General features: G+C 43.1%; 1 protein-coding gene across 1 annotated transcript in view; it reads left to right on the forward strand.

Moving 5' to 3' along the window:
* svep1 (sushi, von Willebrand factor type A, EGF and pentraxin domain containing 1) overlaps window positions 1–20,318 on the forward strand; it is a 232,852-nt gene that overhangs the window by 154,943 nt on the left and 57,591 nt on the right. The window contains exons 31-39 of the mRNA XM_041185318.1: window positions 4,254–4,377; window positions 4,583–4,753; window positions 6,978–7,151; window positions 9,289–9,408; window positions 10,676–10,852; window positions 12,186–12,270; window positions 14,044–14,235; window positions 14,646–14,813; window positions 19,374–20,046. Coding sequence (XP_041041252.1) covers window positions 4,254–4,377; window positions 4,583–4,753; window positions 6,978–7,151; window positions 9,289–9,408; window positions 10,676–10,852; window positions 12,186–12,270; window positions 14,044–14,235; window positions 14,646–14,813; window positions 19,374–20,046 — 1,884 coding nt within the window. The remainder of the gene's footprint in view (window positions 1–4,253; window positions 4,378–4,582; window positions 4,754–6,977; window positions 7,152–9,288; window positions 9,409–10,675; window positions 10,853–12,185; window positions 12,271–14,043; window positions 14,236–14,645; window positions 14,814–19,373; window positions 20,047–20,318) is intronic.

Below are 20,318 nucleotides of genomic sequence, written 5' to 3' on the forward strand. Positions count from 1 at the left end.
AATGGCCACACAACCTGTGTTAGTGACGTTGGGCCGAGGGTTAAATGTTGAGCAGGGCACCAGGGAGAACTCCTTAAGCTAGATAAACAGAAGCGGGAGAAAGGAGTGGAAGGATATGCTGAGAGTGAGATGAAGAGAGGTGGGGGAGGCCCTATGTGGAGCATAAACACCAGCACAGACCAATTGGGCTGAATGGCTTTTTTCTGTGGGTGTAATTCTATATGATAATGTTGGTCTTTATTACAGATATAGGATATAGCAGGCTTGAAGACAATCTGGTGTAGGTCACGTGTTGATATTCAGTGAGGTTTTCAAGCCCCACCTGCTGCCCGGATCATTTGGTCCCACTGAAGTGAATGGGCTTGTGGCTGGTTCGCTGCATCCCCTGTGGGAGTCCCATCATGATGGGTCCAGAAAATCGCAACCATGATCTTTATTGTACCTTGAATACATAGAAAAGCAAACGTAACACCACACACGGCATACATTTCACATCCAGACAGAGATATTCTTCTGCATAGTACCAAATTGGCCATTTCCAGACATGTTTAGCACAAGAGAGTTGCGGGACTCTCCCTCTGTCAGCCTCAGGGTAAATGAGGCAAGATTTGGAATCCAGTACACCTCCTAAAGAAATCTGAATTTCCAGTTAATAGCTGTAAGGATGACAGTACATGATTTCACATTTTCAGGCGTCTACTGTAACAAACAGACTAAAAGCACTATTGATTAAACTCTCTCTTTGGGCAATTTTATACTTAAACTACAGAATTGAATTTATTTTTTGCACAACTGAAAAAAACACATTTCACAGGTGTAGTTTATGCTGCTCGTTAAATAAACATTCGGATCTCCCAGAATCAGTCCAAAATGATTCTTAGTTCCCAAGGATTTACTTCTGTTCTTTTCCTTCCTCAGCCTGGTAACTGCTAACTGTCCTTTAGGGTAAGAGTATTATTGCAGATTGATCCTCCCTCTAGCACAAGAGAGGGTGAATCTTCCAGCTTCATTTTAACTCCTCATGAATTTGGTCTTTTCAACCTGAGTGTGACCTTCTATCCTCTTTCCAACATGGTGAACCGTTAAGACTTTCAACCTCTGTTTTCTCTTTCACTTGGACCCTGGCCGATTCAGTGATATTTTAGGAAAGCCTGTAACCTGATATCACGATGACTTCCCCGGTACACTTGCCATCTCAATAGCAACATGAATCACATGGGCCTTGTATCCAGATAGAGATGCTGATTAGGTATCCTTGAGAGCTCAGCTGTCTTTCATCTTGTAACTAAATGGACAGTTTAAAGCATAACTGTTTACAACCTGATGTTCTCAACACTTCTCTAGGACTAGGACACTCACAGTTAGCACATTGTCTCCTACTGTAAATACCTTGCACCTTCTTCCCAGTAAAATAATGTGGGCCCCCTTTAATCTCTAACCACCCAGGCTTGCTGTCTGGCAGACCACAACACAGGTCACATGACCCTCTTCATTTTACTGCAAATTTAAGACACAGCCCAAAACATGACAGTCTTATAAACCTCATAATGTGACAGAATCACAGAATTATTACGGTGTAGAAGGAGGCTATTTGGCCCATTGTGTTTGCACAGGCTCTCTGAGCATTTCAACTTAGTGCCAATCTTCTGCCTTTTCCCCGTAACCCTGCACGTTTGTTTCTATTTAGATAAGCATCCAAAGCTCTCTTGAATGTCTCAGTTGAACCTGCCTCCACCTCACTTCCAGGTAGTGCATTCCAAACCCTAACTACTCGCTGTGTACAAAGTTTTATCTCCCCTCGCATTGGCTTCTTTTGCAAAACACTTTAAAACTGTGCCCTCTAGTTCTCGATCCGTTTACGAGCAGGAACAGTTTCTCCCTATTTGTTCTGTCCAGGCTCCTCATGATTTGAAAACTTCGATCAAGTCTCCTCTTAGCCTTCTCCTCTTCAAAGAAAACAGTCCCAACTTCTCTAATCTTTTCTCATAACTGAAGTGTCTCATCCCTAGAACTATTCTCGTAAACCTCTTCTGCACTCTCTCCAGTGCATTGTTATGACACAGCAGCTGGTAAAGGCTGAGTTGTTTAAATCTCAGAGGGAAACTTGAACAACTGTCATAACCTATATTTTCAATTGGTATGTTTGAGATGCAGCTCTGAATTCAGGAATAAGACCACAAAGCCTCAAAATGGTTTTGTGTATAAAAATAAATTAAACATTTATTTATTTAACAACAGATTAAATGCATATGCATGTTTTAAATTACTACCATAATAACTTTTAAATAAATCCCCAAATTAATCACTCCCAGGTAAATCTTCGCCAAGGCAACAGTAAACCATAGACTTTAAACAGGCACCAGGCAAAGCACATTTGACCTTATGAATTGAAAATGAGGTTCCTTGCAATTTGGTTCCTTTGCAGAAACAGTTGTAGACTTACAGGCTGATAGATCTTAAGTGCCTCTGACATGCACACACAAACTCCTTCCTGTTTATACCTAGCTTCTCCTTTGAATGAAAATTTTCCATTGTATCATTAGGCTTTTAACATCACATCTTCTAACAATAGCATTTCCATCCCACTAATTTTATTAGTAATGTAAACACATTGCTTGGCATCTCCCATGCTAGATGCAAGATTTTACACCCACTCTTGAATGCTTTATTTAACAACTGCAAATGTACACTTTACCTTCTATCCTCCTTATTGTTTACCCTATTAACATCTCAAACTACTATACATCAAAGCACCCAGACTAGCTGGCTTTAATCCAATTAAAACATACACACTCAAACACATTTACACGGACCCCACTACAATTCCAATTTAAAAATAATTTCCAATAACTTTATAGACATCAGTATCTCTTCGTGACAGCATTCACATCTCTTCCTATAGTGTGGTGCCCAGAACTGTGCACAATATTCCAGCTGAGGTCTAACCAGCATCTGATATAAATTCATTCTGTAACCGCTGGCATCATTGAACCATGAAAGTTTGCTCCTACAAAAGTGCAGTTGGATTAAGTCTGCTGTTTCCACCAAAGTAAGCAGAGGGTCAGTCCCGTGTGTTTTATTGACTGGATTGCATGTTAGCAGGAGCCTAGCACACTCCCAGCTCCCAACACACAGTTTAAGATAGTGAGGGAGGCAAATAAAGATCATTCTCCCAAAACAAGATCCTAAGATCTTGAAAACATAGGTACAAGGCAGATTCAGATAGGAAAAAAAAAATCTTACTGGAGTGTGTCTACATTATCTCCAGCAAGCAGTTAAGAAGGTGAATGGTTTGTTCACTTTCGCCACAAAGGTATTGGAGTGTAAGAGTAAAGAATTCTTACTACAATTATGCAGAGCATTGGTGAGACCACACCTGAAGTATTGTGCATAGTTTTGGTCTCTTAACCTAAAGAAGGTTATACTTGCCCTAGAGGGAGTGCAATGAATGTTCACTATACTGGCTCCTGGGATGAAGGGATTTTCCTGTAAAGCAGATTGAGTAGACTGGACCTACATTCTCTGGAGCTTAGCAGAATAAGCAGAGTGCTCTTTGAAACATTTTAAACTCTTAAAGGTGTTTGACAGGGTTGATGTAGAGGAAATGTTTCCCTGGCTGGGGAATCTAGAACATGTGGTCACAGTCTCAGAATAAGGAGTCAGTCATTTCGGACTGAGAGGAGGGACTTATTTGCTCAGAGCTGTAAATATTTGGGATTCTCTACTCCAAAGAGCTGTGGATACTCAGTCATTGAGTATACTGAAGGCAGAGATTGATAGATTTTAAGGTATGAAGAGGTGTTGGTGGCATTGCAGGAAGGTGGAGTTGAGGTAGAAGGTCAGTCATGATCTTACTGAATGGCAGAGTCGGCTCGAAGGGCTGATTGGCCTATTCAGCTCCTATTTCTAATATTCTTATGTTCTTATCCATCTGCATGTGGTCTTTTCATGCCATACATTAGGTTGGGGAAAAAACGATCAATAAGATAAGAACAATAAAGAATAAAAACAATGCTTTTATCATGGTGCTGTTTGTGGGAGCTTCCTGTGTGCAAATTGGCTGTCATGTTTCTTACCTGGCGACCATGACTATGCGTGGACATGTGGTGTTCTCTCTATCTGCTGCACCTAAGCAAGCTGAGAGTAACCTGGGGTGAGGTAACCAGGTGAAAGTAGCCAGGCAGTATGCTTGACCTACCAGCCTACTGAAGGAAAGTTTAATCCTTTTTTTAACTATTTTCCTCATTTTTCAGGTCAAGTTACTGGCCACAGCTTGTCCCGATGACCTTAAAAAAGGCAATGTGTTGGCTTGGCCTGACTTTCTGTCAGGAATTGTCGGAAGAGTGAAGAAAAACCCCAGGAGTCCTTTCTGTGCTGGTAATTCTATCACCTTGCTAATATACATACACAGAGGGCTATGTTTTCTTGGGTAAAAATCAATTGTTTACCCCCATCCCATTCTTAATCGACAAGTTCATCTATAACAAACTAACCCTGATATATGACTTTCTCCATCCCCTTGTGGTTAAGATAAGTGGCGAAGGATTTAATGTATCTACTTGTGTTCTTTTTTAAAATTCAGATTGCCCCATGTTGGAAGGATCTCAGCCCAGTCTCCGAGTGTCCAGTCCTGATGTAAAGCCAGGGTCAAGAGTGGAGCTGTCTTGCGAATTGGGTTACCACCTTGTTGGCAACAGTGTGCAGCACTGTCAGAACCTTGGAGCTTGGAGCTATCCAATCCCCTCCTGTGAAAGTAAGTTGTCGCCTGCTACAACTCTGCACTATTCTTGTGACTATAACATGAGGTGCTGCAGAACAACTCACTTGGGAAATACAACTTGTGACACTGGTTTAGGATAAATATTGGCCAGTGTGGAACTTTGATATAAAGAAGAAAGACTTTCATTTAAATGGCACCTTTCACAAACTCAGGACAGCACTAGAGCTTCACAGCCACTGAAATATTCTTTGAAATGCAGTCACTGTTGTAATGCAGGAAACACAGCAGCCAATTTGCACATAGCAAGCTCCCACAAGCAACAATATAATAATAATGACTTATAATCTGCTTTAGTGATGTTGGTTGAGGTATAAATAATGGGCCAGGAAAGCTCCCCTGTTCTTCAAAATAGTGACATGGGATTTTCTGTGCCCACCTGAGAAGAAAATTGGGGTCCTGGTTAAATGCCTTATTTGAAAGATGGCATCTCCAACGGTGTGGCACCCAATTAGTATTGCATTGGGAGTGTCCACCTTGGTTATGCCTTGAGTGTCAGGAGTGGGTTGCTACAGGCACTGTATCAGCCTAGAGGGTACACTCCAGTCTCTAGAGGGGGAATTGCACCCACGACCTTGTGACTTAGATCATGCATTGATATAAGGATAGAATGGGAGCTGAACCTTTACAACTTCATAAGCTTTTATCAACAGAGATACACATTACATGCATACATCACTAAACCCAACCAACATAGTTCTTATTTACAGGAGCACAAGTGAATCCCCACTAACCTTTTTTTATTTTTTCATGGGATGTGGGCATCACTGGCAAGGCCAGCATTTTTGCTTACCCCTTGAACTGAGTGGCTTGCTGGCCCATTTCAGAGGGAAGTTAAAAGCCAACCACATTCCTATGGGTCTGCAGTCACATGTAGGCCACACCAGGTAACAATGGCAGATTTCCTTCCCTAAAGGGCATTAGCAAATCAGACGGATTCTTAGAACAATCAATGGTAGTTTCATTCATTTATTCATTGAATTTAAATTCCCCCAGCTGCCATGGATTTGAACCCATTCCCCCAGAGAATTAGCCTGTGCCTGTGAATTACTAGTCCAGTGACATTACCACTACGCCAGCAAATCTTTCCATCTGGACCTTGACCTTCCTCCCTCTTCTCCCTGGCAGTCTCATCTCCAGCACTCATACCACATGCCCCCTCTCTCTATGCAACAGATGACCATTCCATTCCAATCCCTTCTTGGCTATGTTCTTCAATATTCCCACAATCTTCACTGACCTCCTGATGTGCTGATTCCTCAAATTGTTCTTTCTCATTAATCCACACATCCATCCTAGCATCCACATCTCATTAGTATTCAGTCATTGTTCCTCTCTTTTTGATGTTGCCCAGGTTTCTGCACCATATAACAAGACTGATTTCACAACTGTCTTATAGATTCTTCCTTTCAGTTTCAGCGATAGAAAAGTATCATATAACATTCCACTACATGTCTTCTAGTTACTCCAACCAGAGCTAATAAGTTGCTTAATTTCCATTTCCATTACTTCTGCTTTCTATTGCTGTAGGCAAGTCAGTGTGTATCGGTGTTGGACCCCAGCTGGATAAATGGCGGGGGTTAGGGGGGAGATGGGGTGGGAGTTAATGGCAGCAGGGCATCCAACTGTAAAACCACTTGCCAAACCCAAAAAATGATGGTTAGGCCCATTTTAAAGACCTGAATTTTTAAATTTTCAAATTTTAAATTGCGTTTGGAAATCTTAAAGAAAGACTTGCATTTCTATAGCACCTCTCATGATCTCAGGATGTTCTGAAGCATTTCACAGTCAATGAAGTACTTTTGAAGTGTGATCACCATTGTAATGTAGAAAACACGGCAGCCCATTTGCCTACAACAAGCTCCCTCAAGCAGCGATGTGATAATGCCTAGATAATCTGCTTTTTTGTGACGTTGGTTTAGGATAAATTTTCGCCAGGATACAGGGGAGAGAGCCCTCCACCCCTTACCCCCTCTTCGAATGAAGTACTTTTAAATGCGATATGTGGTAGAACACAATGAGGCTTCATCAGGAGTGAAATATTAACGTCTCCTCTCTCTCCTCAGATTGGACTGAGCTGGCGAATAGAATTCCAGCATTTTCTGTTTTGTGTTTCTCCCTTTGATTTCGGATTACAGTTTCTGTAGAAGAGACATGGTGTAAATTTCCTGTCCCTCCTGTTTTTATGTGTGGTTTTCAGGGATTAACTGTGGCCTGCCTCCTGCCCTGGACAACGGGAGCTTTACTGCTGAAGACTACCTCTTTGGCAGTGCTGTGTCCTATCTGTGTAACAACGGTTACTACCTATTGGGGGATTCCAAACTCTTTTGTGCTGTTGATGGAGACTGGGTTGGCGTTGTGCCTGTCTGCCTTGGTAAGTCAAAAAAAAATTAAATCCAAAAAGATTTATGAACTGATACTGAGGACCTGAACTAAATTTAATATTAATTGAAATAGTCCTCATAAAAAAAGGACTTGCATTTCTGTAGCACCTTTCATGACCTCAGGATTGCCCCAAAGTGCTTTACAGCCAGTGAAGTCCTTCCGAAGTGTAGCCACTGCTATAATAGAGGAAATATGGGAGCCAATTTGTGCACAGCAAGCTCCCAAAAACAGCAATGTGATGATGACCAGACCATCTGTTTTGATGTTGGTTAAAGAATTCAGGAGAAAATTACCCCCACCCCCATGCCACCACACCCCATCCCCCACCACCCGTTCTTCTTTGAAAAAGTGCAGCGGCATCTTTTGCATCCACCAGAGAGAGGGCAGACAGGGCCCTGACTTAACATTTCATCCCAAAGAATGTACCTCCAACAGTGCAGCACTCCCTCTGTACTGCACTGGGAGCGTCAGCTTCATTATGCACTCAGGTCACTGGAGTGCAACTTGAAACCCATGACCTTCAGAGTCAAAGGCGCAAGTATAACCTGCGGTGTCATAAGCTAATAAGAATGTGGGAATACATTGAACATTGTAAGGATGAAAAGCCAAATCTGGTGATAGTGAATAAGCTGATATGACACTTATTCAGAGCACTTGTGCTGCTGTTTATGCCAGCAGTCCACTATAGGAGACTATAGTAAATAGTAAATCCTTCAATGCAAATATTTACGTGAATAGCGCACATTTGCAAACTTGCAGGGATGCTGTTACAATTGCCACTCCTTCCTGGCTGCAGTGACAGTAATCCCTTCACTGTCGCTGGGTCGAAATCCTGGAACTCCCTCCCTAACAACACTGTGGGTGTACCTACACCACATGGACTGCAGTGGTTTAAGAAGGCAGCTCACTGCCACCTTCTCAAGGGCAATTAGGAATGGGCGATAAATGCTGGCCTAGTCAGCAAAGCCCACATCCTGTGAAAATGAATTTTAAAAATTACCATGACTGCCAGAAGGCATGATTGTAGCCTAAATAAATCAGGATATACAAGCTGCAAAGTCAGGTGAGTGTGTAGGGTGCCTAATTTAATTAATTAACTGTCAGAAAAGACTGGACAGGCTGAGGTCCTTTACCCTTGAAGAGAGCAGATCTGAGCAGTGACCTGATCAAACGTTTGTAAATTTGAAATGGGTACAGATGTAGAGAAGTGTAGGTATTATAAATATAAGATGGGCACTAACAGGGAATTCAGGAGAAACTTCTTTATCCAGAAAGTGGTGAAAATGTAGAACTCGCTACCACAGAGCAGCTGAGACGAACAACAAGGATATGTTTAAAGGGATGCAAGATAAACACATGAGGGAGAGGGGAATAGAAAGATATGTTAATAAACTGAGAAGAAATAGAGTAAAAGGAGGCTCATGTGGAGCAAAAACACCAACATAGACCAATTGAGCTGAATGGCCTATTTCTAGATTGTAAATTCAATGTATTTTAACTTGAATTCAACACAGTTGTGCATTTTTGGGAGCGTAAAACTGCAACAACAGAGCATATACCGTAGCCAATCAGCAGAGAAATTCGGGTGCTGAGAAATTCATCAGGGCGTTTTTTTATAGGTGTCCCTGGTGATTGCCTGAATTGATCGTGGGCTTCACCTCAATATTGAAGTAATACCCATGTACACATTTTAGATAGTGACTCCTAATTATAACCCAATGGGTTTGAAGGGGAGATTTAGATTAAAAGGAAACTCATCCATCAGAATTTTCATTTGAACTTTTCAACCCTCTTTTGGTAATTCCACACAAGGATTTTTTTTAATGTCACAATTCTACTTGTTTCCTGTGTGTATAATAACCTATGTGTATCATTTTAAAAAATTCTTTCACAGGATGCGGGTGTCGCTGGCTAGGCCAGCATTTATTGCCCATCCCTAATTGCCCTTGAGAAGGTGGTGGTGAGCTGCCTCCTTGAATTGCTGTACTCCATATGGTGTAGGTACACCCACAGTGCTGTTAGCGAGGGAGTTCCAGGATTTTGACCCAGAGACAGTGAAGGATCTGCGATACATCATATAATCTCACTCTTATGCATTAAAAATTAATGTTCCCTGTTGTTTCTAGATCTCGACGAATGCGCATTAGGGTCAGATTGTGACACAAGGTCTGAATGCACCAATACCGTTGGATCGTACACTTGCACCTGCAGGCCACCGTACACTGGTGATGGAAGAAACTGCACTGGTACAGTTGACATTTACTGCCCATCCCAAATAGCACTGAGGGTGTTAAGAGTCAGCTCTGTAGTGTGGGATTGGAGTCGCATGTAATCCAATCTAGGTAGGGGGTGGCAGGTTCCCTTCTCTGAACGGCTTTAGTGAACCAGTTGATTTTTGTGGCAATAGGGCAATTTCTAGGCTTTACTTTATCAAATCCCTGCCCATAAATCACTAAATTTAAATAATTCAATTCAACTGGTGGAATTTCGACTCCCAATCTCTGGATTATGCATCAAGTGCTATAACCATGAGGTACAATCAGAAGCAAATTACTTTTTCCTGATGCAAAGTTCATGAAGTGCCAATTATTTTCTTAAAGGGCGTTCTTTTACATTAAACAGCTAGAGAAAGAGAGAGAATTCTCAGTCACTGTACAATTTGTCTTAACCATCAGGATGGGAATTTGGCAAGAATGCATTAATTGGGATTGCCAGACAAACTCTAATATGATTTTTACTCAATACAGGCCACATTTTTTTTTCAAACTGACCAAACCATGAGCTTAACTGTCATTTTTTACTGAGTTTCCATAGTGATTCCTGAACCTTTTTAGTAGCACATGAAAATTTAAAACCATGTAAAAGCTTTTTCATTCAGCGTGTATGTGAAACCCGCTACCATAGATTGGTTGAGGTAAGTAACAGATGCATTTAAGGGGAAGCTAAGTAAGTACATGAGCGAGAAAGGAAATGTTAGATTGAGAGGAAATTTTTTTTATTCTTTCATGGGATGTAGGCATCGCTGGCAATGCCTGCATTTGTTACCCATCCCTAATTGCCCTTGAACTGAGTGACTTGTTTGGCCATTTCAGGGGGTAGTTAAGAGTCAACCACATTGCTGTGGGGTCTACAATCACATGTAGGCCAGACCAGGTAAGGATGGCAGATTTCCTTCCCTAAAGGACATTAGTGAACTGGATGGGTTTTTACAACAATCGATAATAGTTTTATAGAGACTAGCTTTGTATTTCAATTTTTTTTAAAAATTCCACCAGCTGCAGTGGTGGGATTTGAACCCATGTCCTCAGAGCATTCACCTGGACCTGTGGATTACTAATGCAATGATATTACTGCTACACTACCATATCTCCTAAGGATGGATGAAGGCTTTTGTGGAGCATATACACCAGTTTCCATAGTGATCAGTTGGCCTGAATGGCCTGTTCCTGTGCTGTATATTCTATGTAATTCTGTATAGAAATAGCTTAATTCCTTTGTTTTTCCCTTGCTTAGATCCAATTAGCTGTAAAGACCCTGGGAGGCCTGCTCATGGCCAGGCTCAGGGCGATGTGTACTTTGTCGGAGGTCAGGTGACCTTTTCTTGTGAGGATGGATACCAATTGGACGGTACTCAGAATGTCACATGTTTAGAGGATGGGCTGTGGAGTGATGCAATGCCTCGCTGCCAAGGTGTGTAACTGGAGTCACAATCTGCCATCCATAAAGACACTGGGACAGGTGCAAAGAATAATTTACAAGGATAATTCCAGAACTATGAGCATACAACTACCTAGAAAGGCTGAACGGGCTGGGGACCTTTCCTAAGTAAAGAAGGAGCTGTGGGGTGACCTGATAGAGGTCTCTAAAATAATAAAGGGTTTTGATAGGATATGGATTTTTCCTTGAGGAGCGGGGGGCGTCCACAACTAGAGGCCATCAATATAAGACAGTCATTAATAAAACAAATAGGGAATTCAGGAGAAATTTCTTTACCCAGAGAATTGTGGAACTCACTACCACCGGGGAGTGGTTGAGGTGAATAGCAGAGATACATTTAAGGGGAAGTGAAATAAATACGAGGGAGAAAGGAAGAGAATCATAAAAAGTTACAGCACTGAAGGAGGCCATTAGGCCCATTGGCTCTGAGCTGGCTCTTCGAAGAAGCACTTGTGCTTAGTCCCACATCCCCACTTTTTGTCCGTAGTCCTATAGTCTTTTATCAAGTGCCTATCTAACTCCCTTGTAAAAGTATTTGTGAAATAAGCTTCCACCTTTTCAGTTCAAGTGTTCCAGATCTCAACAATTCTTTAAGTGAGAAAATTCCCCTCAGTAGGGTGGAGATGAAGTAGGGTGGGAGACATGGGCCAGTTGGGTCAAATGACCCTGTTTCTCACACTAAGTTTGATGTAATTCTATGAATAGTGATGTAGACTATATTGTGACATCTTTGTCAATCTCTCCTTAGCCCCCACCTATCGCTGACCTTCTATTCCGCTTTACCTGTTCCACCCCCCCCTCCAACAGTATCTAACTTGTTTCTACCTCTCTCTAGCTCTGAAGAAGGGTCATAAGGACTCAAAATGTTAACTCTGTTTCCCTCTCCACAGATGCAGTCAGACCTGCTGAGTTTTTCCAGCATTTTTATTTCAGACATTTGGAGCTGCTTGTTTATAGTTTGGGCCTATTATGGATGTTTCCTGAACAAACTGCATGAGAAGGGGTGAGTTCGGTCTTCCTTAACAGTACAAAATGGACAATAGTGAAGCTGCATTGTGTTTTATGCCCCTCTCCATTGACTTTCCACTGAAGTCAATAGGGAACGCAGTGGGACAGCTAAGCATCAGGACGAAAGAGACGATGCAGATTCATTTCGCACTTTCAATGAAGACCAGTTTCCATTACCCCCTTCCCAATCTGCCTTTCTATTTCCTGCATTCCTGTATCTATATTACACACACAGTTTTAGTTTGATCATTTTTCTATTATTGCTTGTTTATGGCAATGTGATTTTCTCTTTATCTAGCTCGATCCTGTGGGGTACCTGACATTCCAACAAATGGTACAACTGAAGGGATTGACTTCACCTTTGGTGGGAAGGTGATGTACAGGTACAAAACCGTCTTTTAAAGGGGTTTCCTGTTCTTCCATTCCCTTGCCAAGTCACTGACCTAGTAATTGAAGTCAATGGAAATCGGGTCGGAGGGGGTACTCTCTGCTGGTTGGAATCATACCTAGCACAAAGAGGATGGTTGTGGTTGCTGGAGGCCAATTATCTCAGCCCCAGAACTTCCTTAGGGTAGTTGGGCCTTCCTAGGCCCAACCAGCTTCAGCTGCTTCATCAAAGACCTTTCCATAAGGTTAGAAGTAGCGCAAAATTCCAGTGAATTGTGCTTCACACACATATATCATGTGCGTTAAATCTGGAGTCGGTGTCAGAGAGAGTCTGCTAGGAAGAGATAATAAGGGATCCATGTTTAATAGCTCATGCAGTTCTAATTCTAAACATCTCTGGCTGAATATATAACTGTTTCTGTCCCAAGAACTTCGCAGTCAATAGTATGCCTTCCCTTCTGGCTCATGGAAGATGGGGCCAATTGATTCTTGTCTCCTTACACTGCACCAGAAGACTCATCCCAGGCCCCATAACTTTACTAAAGCTGCAGTAGAACCTACTTAATTGGATGAACTCCCCTCCTTCACAACCCTGGCATGATTCAGTTTAAGTCATGACCTGGCAATATGTTGCTTTCTCTCTTTTGTTTCTTAACTTTCTACACTACTGAACTGAAGTTGACAGCCCCTCGCTGGGTTCTGGTTCCACAGGGATCACACCTGCTCAAACATGCCAGTGGCCATTATTCACTTATGGACTTTGATGTCGAATGTCAGTTGGCTGTTCACCTCTGGGGGCATCACAACCCAGTTCCATCTCGCCATGTCCTGCCTATGCAAGTGCAATGCACGCTGGCACCAACATCTTCCGGTGGCTTGAGCCAAATTCACACCCCCAAAACCAATGAAGCCAATGGCTGCATGTCCGCCAATGCGTTAGCTAAGACTGAGCAAACTCCTCAGAAGTCAGAGATCAGACAGGGACCGCATTATCCAGGAGGCTCAGCCTCACTAACCCGGGAGCATTCTTTATTATGTCGTACTTGAAGTCACGCCACTTTGAATCCAGATTCTGTTTGGTTGCGGACCCAAGAATTTGCTTTGGCTGTGACATCAACATGTCCTATTATCATAAATTAATTATTCATATTCTGGGGACTAACACAATCAATTTGCCCCTTTCTCAATTCTCTTCCTCAATTGTGTGGCTTACATGTGTCTATATTTCAGCCGCCCATTGATATTTTTAGGTATTAATGTCTTATGAAGAAAAAGAACACTGAACATGAAGTGAAGTAACCCATATTGAAGTTCTTCAGGCACTGCTAGGTTATACTGAAATATTTAGAGCTAGCCATTCACATGTAATTTTATATTCCTATATGTTTAATCATTTTTAAGGTGTTTGCTTTAAATGCTAATTCTGGTCTCAGAAGCTACTTAATCTCAAATGCAAAGTTGAGATGCAATGTGGAACTCGTACAATACCACAAGGAGTAGTTGAGGTGAATAGCATTGGTGCATTTAAGGGGAAGCTAGATAAACAGATGAGGGAAAAAGGAGTAGAAGGATATGCTGATAGGGTGTGATGAAGAGGGTGGGAGGAGGCTTGTGTGGAGTTTAAACACTAAAATAAATCAGTTGGGCCAAATAGTCTGTTCCTAAACTGTAAAATTCTCTGTCATTCCATATAACGTTATCCAAAGATCTTTTTTTTACATATCCTTTCCTACAGAGAGAATAAATGCCACTTTTCTTCCTTTTTATAGTTGCAATAAGGGATATGTGTTGTCTGGAGCAGCAGAAATCTCTTGTTTAGCAAATGGTAGTTGGAGTCATGAACCACCTACTTGTGAACCTCTGATGTGCCCTACCCCACAGGATACTGACAGTGGTAGATACAACTTGAATGGGATCACATACCTCTCTACAGTTTCATACACCTGCAACAGTGGCTATCAGTAAGTTAACCCTTAGAATGAACAGTAACATTGCTCATTTCTCACGGCTTTGACGGTGTGGCCCTACCTCTATGACCTTCTCCAGTCCTACAACCCTCCTGAGACCATGGCATTCCTCAAATTCTGGTATCTTGCACGTTCCTGATTTTAATCACTTCGATCTCCCCATGTCTGTCTGTCTGTCAACGCTCCTTAAAACCCTAGCTCTTCAACCAAGCTTTTCTAATATCTTTCCTAATATCCCCTTATGGGGGTTCAGCATCAAATATTGTTTGATTACGCTCTGTGGAGGCACCATTGGGATGTTTTACTATATTACAGGTGCTATATAAATGCAAGTTGTCATATGAATCTGTCAACCTGATATGTCACACTTGCAGCTCCTTTTAACCTCCTTTGAACCCCTGAAGGTTGCAGGGACCATCCACACTAACCTGTAACAGCACCGGCCAATGGAATGGCACCACGCCAGTGTGTGAGATCATATCTTGTGGGCCACCTCCTGCACTTCCCAATGCTTTCATCATCGGAGACAACTTCATCTTTGGAAACTCAATTTCCTATGGCTGTAAGGAAGGGTAAGACCTTTTGCAGTATCTGTTTAAAAAAAATTATCTTGTTCCCTGTCAGCAAGGTTACAGGCTAGGAACAGGTGGAGGCCATTCAGCCCCTCGAGCCTGTTCCCCTGTTCATTTAGATCATGGTTGATCAGTACCTGTACTCCACCCACCAAGCCTTGGCTACCTGTCTCTGACGAAGGTAAACATATCAGGAAAGGACTGACAGGCTGGGTCTCTTTTCTCTTGAAAACAGAAGGCTGATGGGTGACCTAATAGAGGCCTTTAGAATTCTGAAAGGTTTTCATAGAGTGGATACAGAGAGAATGTTTCATCTTGTGGGGAAGAGCATAATCCAGAGGCTACCAATATAAGATGGTCACCAAGAGATCCAATAGGGAATTCAGAAGAAACGTATTTACGCAGAGAGTGGTGAGAATGTGGAACTCTACCACAAGGAGCGGCTGAGGTGAACAGTATAGATACATTTATGGGGAATCTAGAGGGAGAAGGGAATAGAGGGTTACAATGGTAGATTTAAATGAGGAAAGTTGGCAAGAAGGCTTGAGTGGAGCATAAACACTAGTATGGGCTGGTTGGGCTGAATGGCCTGTTTCTGTGCCATATATGCTGTGTAAAGCTGTACCTTACAAAATTCCATCAATATTAAAAGCCCCCAGTTGTCCCCCAGTATCTACAGCCTTTTTGAAGGAGAGATGTTTCCAGATCTGTGAAGAAATGCTTCCTGATTTCCCTTCTAAATGGCCTGGCTCTAATTTTAAGGTTATGCCCCCTCTCGATTTCCCCCCATCAGAGGAACTCATATCTCTGTATCTATTCCAGTGTATCTACTCCAGTGAATACTTTCAACATTTGAAACATCACAATCTGACCACCCAACTGAGCCTTCTGTACTTAAACGAATACAAGCCAGGAGTATGCAACATGTATTCATCACTTAACTCACTAAGGCCCCCAAAGTCATGTAATAATCAAGGAATTTGGGTGAAGAGAGGAAAAAAGTTTCCCATTCTCTCTGTTTTAACTGATAAAACATTATTCAATCAACATTATCTTCTTGCATAATGACAAATGTGCAAATAATTTGGGCCATTTGTAAACTGTGGACGATTGCCTGAATATATTTTGAAAACAAATTATAACCTGCATTCTTTTATACATGGTTGGATCAACATTGCTAATCAGGTTTATGACGTATAACTATGACGAAATAATGATCTCTATATTCTTTTCACAAAGCATAATTTGAGAAAAATTAACACTATGGAAAGGCTGTTGCTAGAAATCTGAAATAAAAAGAGAAAATGCTGGCAATAGAAAGCAGGTCAGGCAGCATCTGTGGATAGAGAAAAATGCAGTCCTGACAAAAAGTCATCGAGCTGAAGCAAGAGGCTGGATTTTCCACCACCTGTGGAGACGGGATTGAAGATGGGGAGGCTGTGAAAATAAGGGGAGCTACATTAGGACGGGTCCCCGATGCATTCTCATCACCGGGGGTGGGGCAGAGGCTGATAACTGGATTGGCTGTACGGCCAGCCAGTTATAGGGTGGATAAGTCCCCAATAAGGGGCATGTTCTGAATTAATTTCTGGAACTTTCTCACCAGCGCAGTGGCCCCTGCTGCACACGGAGACCAACGGCTTATTTGGAGGTGGTCTCTCTGCACCAGTCCGGGGAACCGTCCAAGCCAGAGGCTCCATGTGCCACAATGACCGGACCGCATGGATGAAAGGCCTCAATCGCAACCATATCCAATGTTGCGGAGGGGTTTCCCCTCCATCCTAATGTCCCTACCTAATAATAAAAACAAAAAAACTGCGGATGCTGGAAATCCAAAACAAAAACAGAATTACCTGGAAAAACTCAGCAGGTCTGGCAGCATCGGCGGAGAAGAAAAGAGTTGACGTTTCGAGTCCTCATGACCCTTCGACAGAACTTGAGTTCGAGTCCAGGAAAGAGCTGAAATATAAGCTGGTTTAAGGTGTGTGGGTGGGGGCGGAGAGATAGAGAGACAGAGAGGTGGAGGGGGTTGGTGTGGTTGTAGGGACAAACAAGCAGTGATAGAAGCAGATCATCAAAAGATGTCAACGACAATAGTACAATAGAACACATAGGTGTTAAAGTTGGTGATATTATCTAAACGAATGTGCTAATTAAGAATGGATGGTAGGGCACTCAAGGTATAGCTCTAGTGGGTTTTTTTTTTAATAATGGAAATAGGTGGGAAAAGGAAAATCTTTATAATTTATTGGAAAAAAAAAGAAGGGGGAAACAGAAAGGGGGTGGGGATGGGGGACGGAGCTCACGACCTAAAGTTGTTGTCCCTACCTAATGTCCGGACGTCTTCAGTGCAGCCCACCCGTGTTGGTCAGCGAGGGAACACCCATGTTGAGGCGCCCTTGGGGTCCCTGACCTGCTTCAGCAGCGCCCACTCCTCCAGGCGGGGTTGCGGACTCTCGAGAGGTGTCGGCCCTCTGATTGGACCAGTAGTATTGGGACTCCGCCCACCACCCTCAATAGGATGACGAGTGTGGAGTTGACCAATTAGGAAACCACCTCCTGGAAGATTGTGGTGCCGATCCCACTGTTGGCAAAGCGCGGGCTAAGGGATCCCATTTGGCCCTGAGGTGGGGATCCCAAAACCTGCAGTTAAATCCAGCTTATTAACTCTGTTTCCCTCTCCACAGATACCACTTGAGTTGTAGAGTATTTCTGACATTTTGCCTCTAGTTGCCATTAATATGCATTTGGTTCACAGGAGCATGTAATGAGACTTTTGAACCTTATTTCTGATTATGCCCTGGGATGTTTTTCTATGCTGAAGGCACTTTATAAATGCAAGCTGTTGTTTAAAGGGCATGTTTATGTTTAGAGTCGCCACCAATGACAGTGAGTGTGGTGTTATTTAATTATTTTTGTTCTAGTTTTTACTGCCAATGTGCAAACTAATGGACAACCAAGGTTGTTCCTGCCTGAAACAGAGTAATTTAAGATGTAATAACCAGTAACCTTGAAGTTGATGTTAATGTAAATGAATAATGAAAAAGAACTTGCATTTCTATAGTGCCTTTCTGTTACCTCATGGTGTTCTGAAGCACTTTACAACCAATTAAATATTTTTGAAGTGTAGTCACTGTTGTCATGAAAGGAAACATTACAGCCAATTTGCAAACAGCAAGCTCCCACAAACAGCAATGACCAGTCATCTGTGGTGTTTTTGTGATGTCGGTTGAAGGACAAATATTGACTAGGACACTGAGGAGAACTCCCCTGCTCTTTTTTAGAAATAGTGTCAAAGATCTTTTATGTCCACCTGAGAAGGTAGACCCTGGGCCTCCATTTAACATCTCGTCCAAAAGATGGCACCGCGGACAGCGAGAGCATCAGCGTGGATTTTGTGTTCAAGTCCCTAGAGTGGGACAAAACGCACAACCTTCAGAGGCAAGATGGCTGCCCTCTGAGCCACAGCTAACATCCATTACCAGCTGATTTTTACTTTTTTGGCCAATATGTGACTGGCCATTTGAAAGCGACTGGACATTTCAGTGGTGGTGTTTATGCATGAACTTGAGCTCATTGAAAACCCTGCTGCCCGTACCCTAATTCACACCAAATCCCAATCCCTTATCACCTCTGAGATCAACCAGATTAATTCCCAGTCCAGTTATGTCGCGACTTCACAGAATCACAGCCTCACAGATTGTTATTGTGCAGAAGGAGGCCATTCAGTCTATCGTGTCTGCACCCCCAAATGAGAATTGTGACTTAGTGCTATTCCCCTGCCTTTCCTCTGCACCTTTGCACATTGTTTCTATTTAAATAATACTCCAATGCCCTCTTGAATGCCTCGATTGAACCTGCCTCCACCGCACTTCCAGCCAATGCATACCAGACCTGAACCACTCGCTGTGTGAAAGTTTTTTCTCACATCACATTTGCTTCTTTAGCAAGACACTTTAAATCTGTGCCCTCCTGTTCTTGACCCTTTTACGAGTGGGAACAGTTTCTCCTTATCCACTCTATCCAGCCCCCTCATGATTTTGAACACCTCTGTCAAATCGCCTCTTAGCCTCCTCTCCAAGGAGAACAGTCCCAACCACTCCAATTTTAAAATTCTCATCCTTGTTTTTAAATCCCTCCATGCCCTTGCCCTCCCCATCTCTGTGATCTCCTCCAGCCCTATAACCCTCCGAGATCTCTGCGCTCCTTCAATTCTGGCCTCTTGTGCCTCCCCGATTTTAATCGCTGCCTTATTGGTGGCTATGCCTTCAGCTACCAGGGCCCTAAACTCTGGAATTGCCTCCCAGTAGCTCTCTGACTCTCTACTTCATTGTCCTCCTTTTAAGATGTTTCTTAAAACCTGCCTCTTTAACCAAACTTTTGGTCATCTGGCCTATATGACTCAGTGTCAAAGTTTGAATGATAATGCTCCTGCGAAGCACCTGAAGTTTTAATATTTTAAAGGTGCTATATAAATGCAAGATGGTGTTGTTCTCCCGATGGTAGCATAATGATTCTGGTGTCCACTGTAACCTATTTTCTGGTCTCCTCTCTTTGCAGCTATACTTTGATAGGTTCAGAGAGTAAGGAGTGTCTGTCCAATGGGGAGTGGAGTCCAAGTGCACCACAGTGCGTTCCTCTGTCTTGTGGCCCAGCTCCAAATATTGACCACGCCCTCCCTGAAACCGGCCACCAACTCTACGGGGACATTGCCATCTATTACTGCACGGACGGGTACAGCATCTCAGGCAACTCACAGCTGGTCTGCAACTCCCAAGGATCCTGGGCCCCACCCAAGGGCCAGCCTGTGCCCCACTGCGTGGCAGACTTTTGCCAGAAGCCGCCATTTGCGCCCTACGCCATCCTGGAGACCATTGGCAAGGAGAAGTTTGCAGCCGGCACCCAGGTCACCTACAAATGCGCGGAAGGCTTCGTGTTGAACACCTCAGCCTCCATCGAGTGTGTTCGGGGTGGGGAGTGGAGCCCCTCACCGTTCAGCATTCAGTGCATCCCCGTGCGCTGCGGGGAGCCTCCCGTCATCAAGCGGGGCCAGGTCAGTGGAGCCAACTACAGCTTTGGGGCCATCGTGGCGTACACTTGCAACACGGGCTTCTACGTCAAAGGCGATAAGAAACGAACGTGCCAGGCAGATGGAGAATGGAGTGGGCAGCTGCCCAGTTGCCAGCCCGTGTCGTGTGGCGATCCTCCTCGTGTTGCAAATGGAAATGTTGAAGTAGGTGATCAAAAACCTCAAACCTATTTACAAAGAGACAGGAGTGTAAGAATAAAGCTTTTCTACAATTATGTAGGGCATTGGTGAGACCACACCTGGAGTACCATATACAGTTTTGGTCTCCTTATCTAAGGAAGGTCATACTTACCCTAGAGGGAGTGTAATGAAGGCTTACTCGACTGGTTCCCCGGGATGGAGGAATTGTCCTCTGTGGAGACATTGAGTAGATTAGGTCTATATTCCCTGGAGTTTAGAAGAATGAGAATTGAATC

Source organism: Carcharodon carcharias, chromosome 4 (assembly GCF_017639515.1).
Source record: "Carcharodon carcharias isolate sCarCar2 chromosome 4, sCarCar2.pri, whole genome shotgun sequence".
Lineage (NCBI taxonomy): Eukaryota > Metazoa > Chordata > Chondrichthyes > Lamniformes > Lamnidae > Carcharodon > Carcharodon carcharias.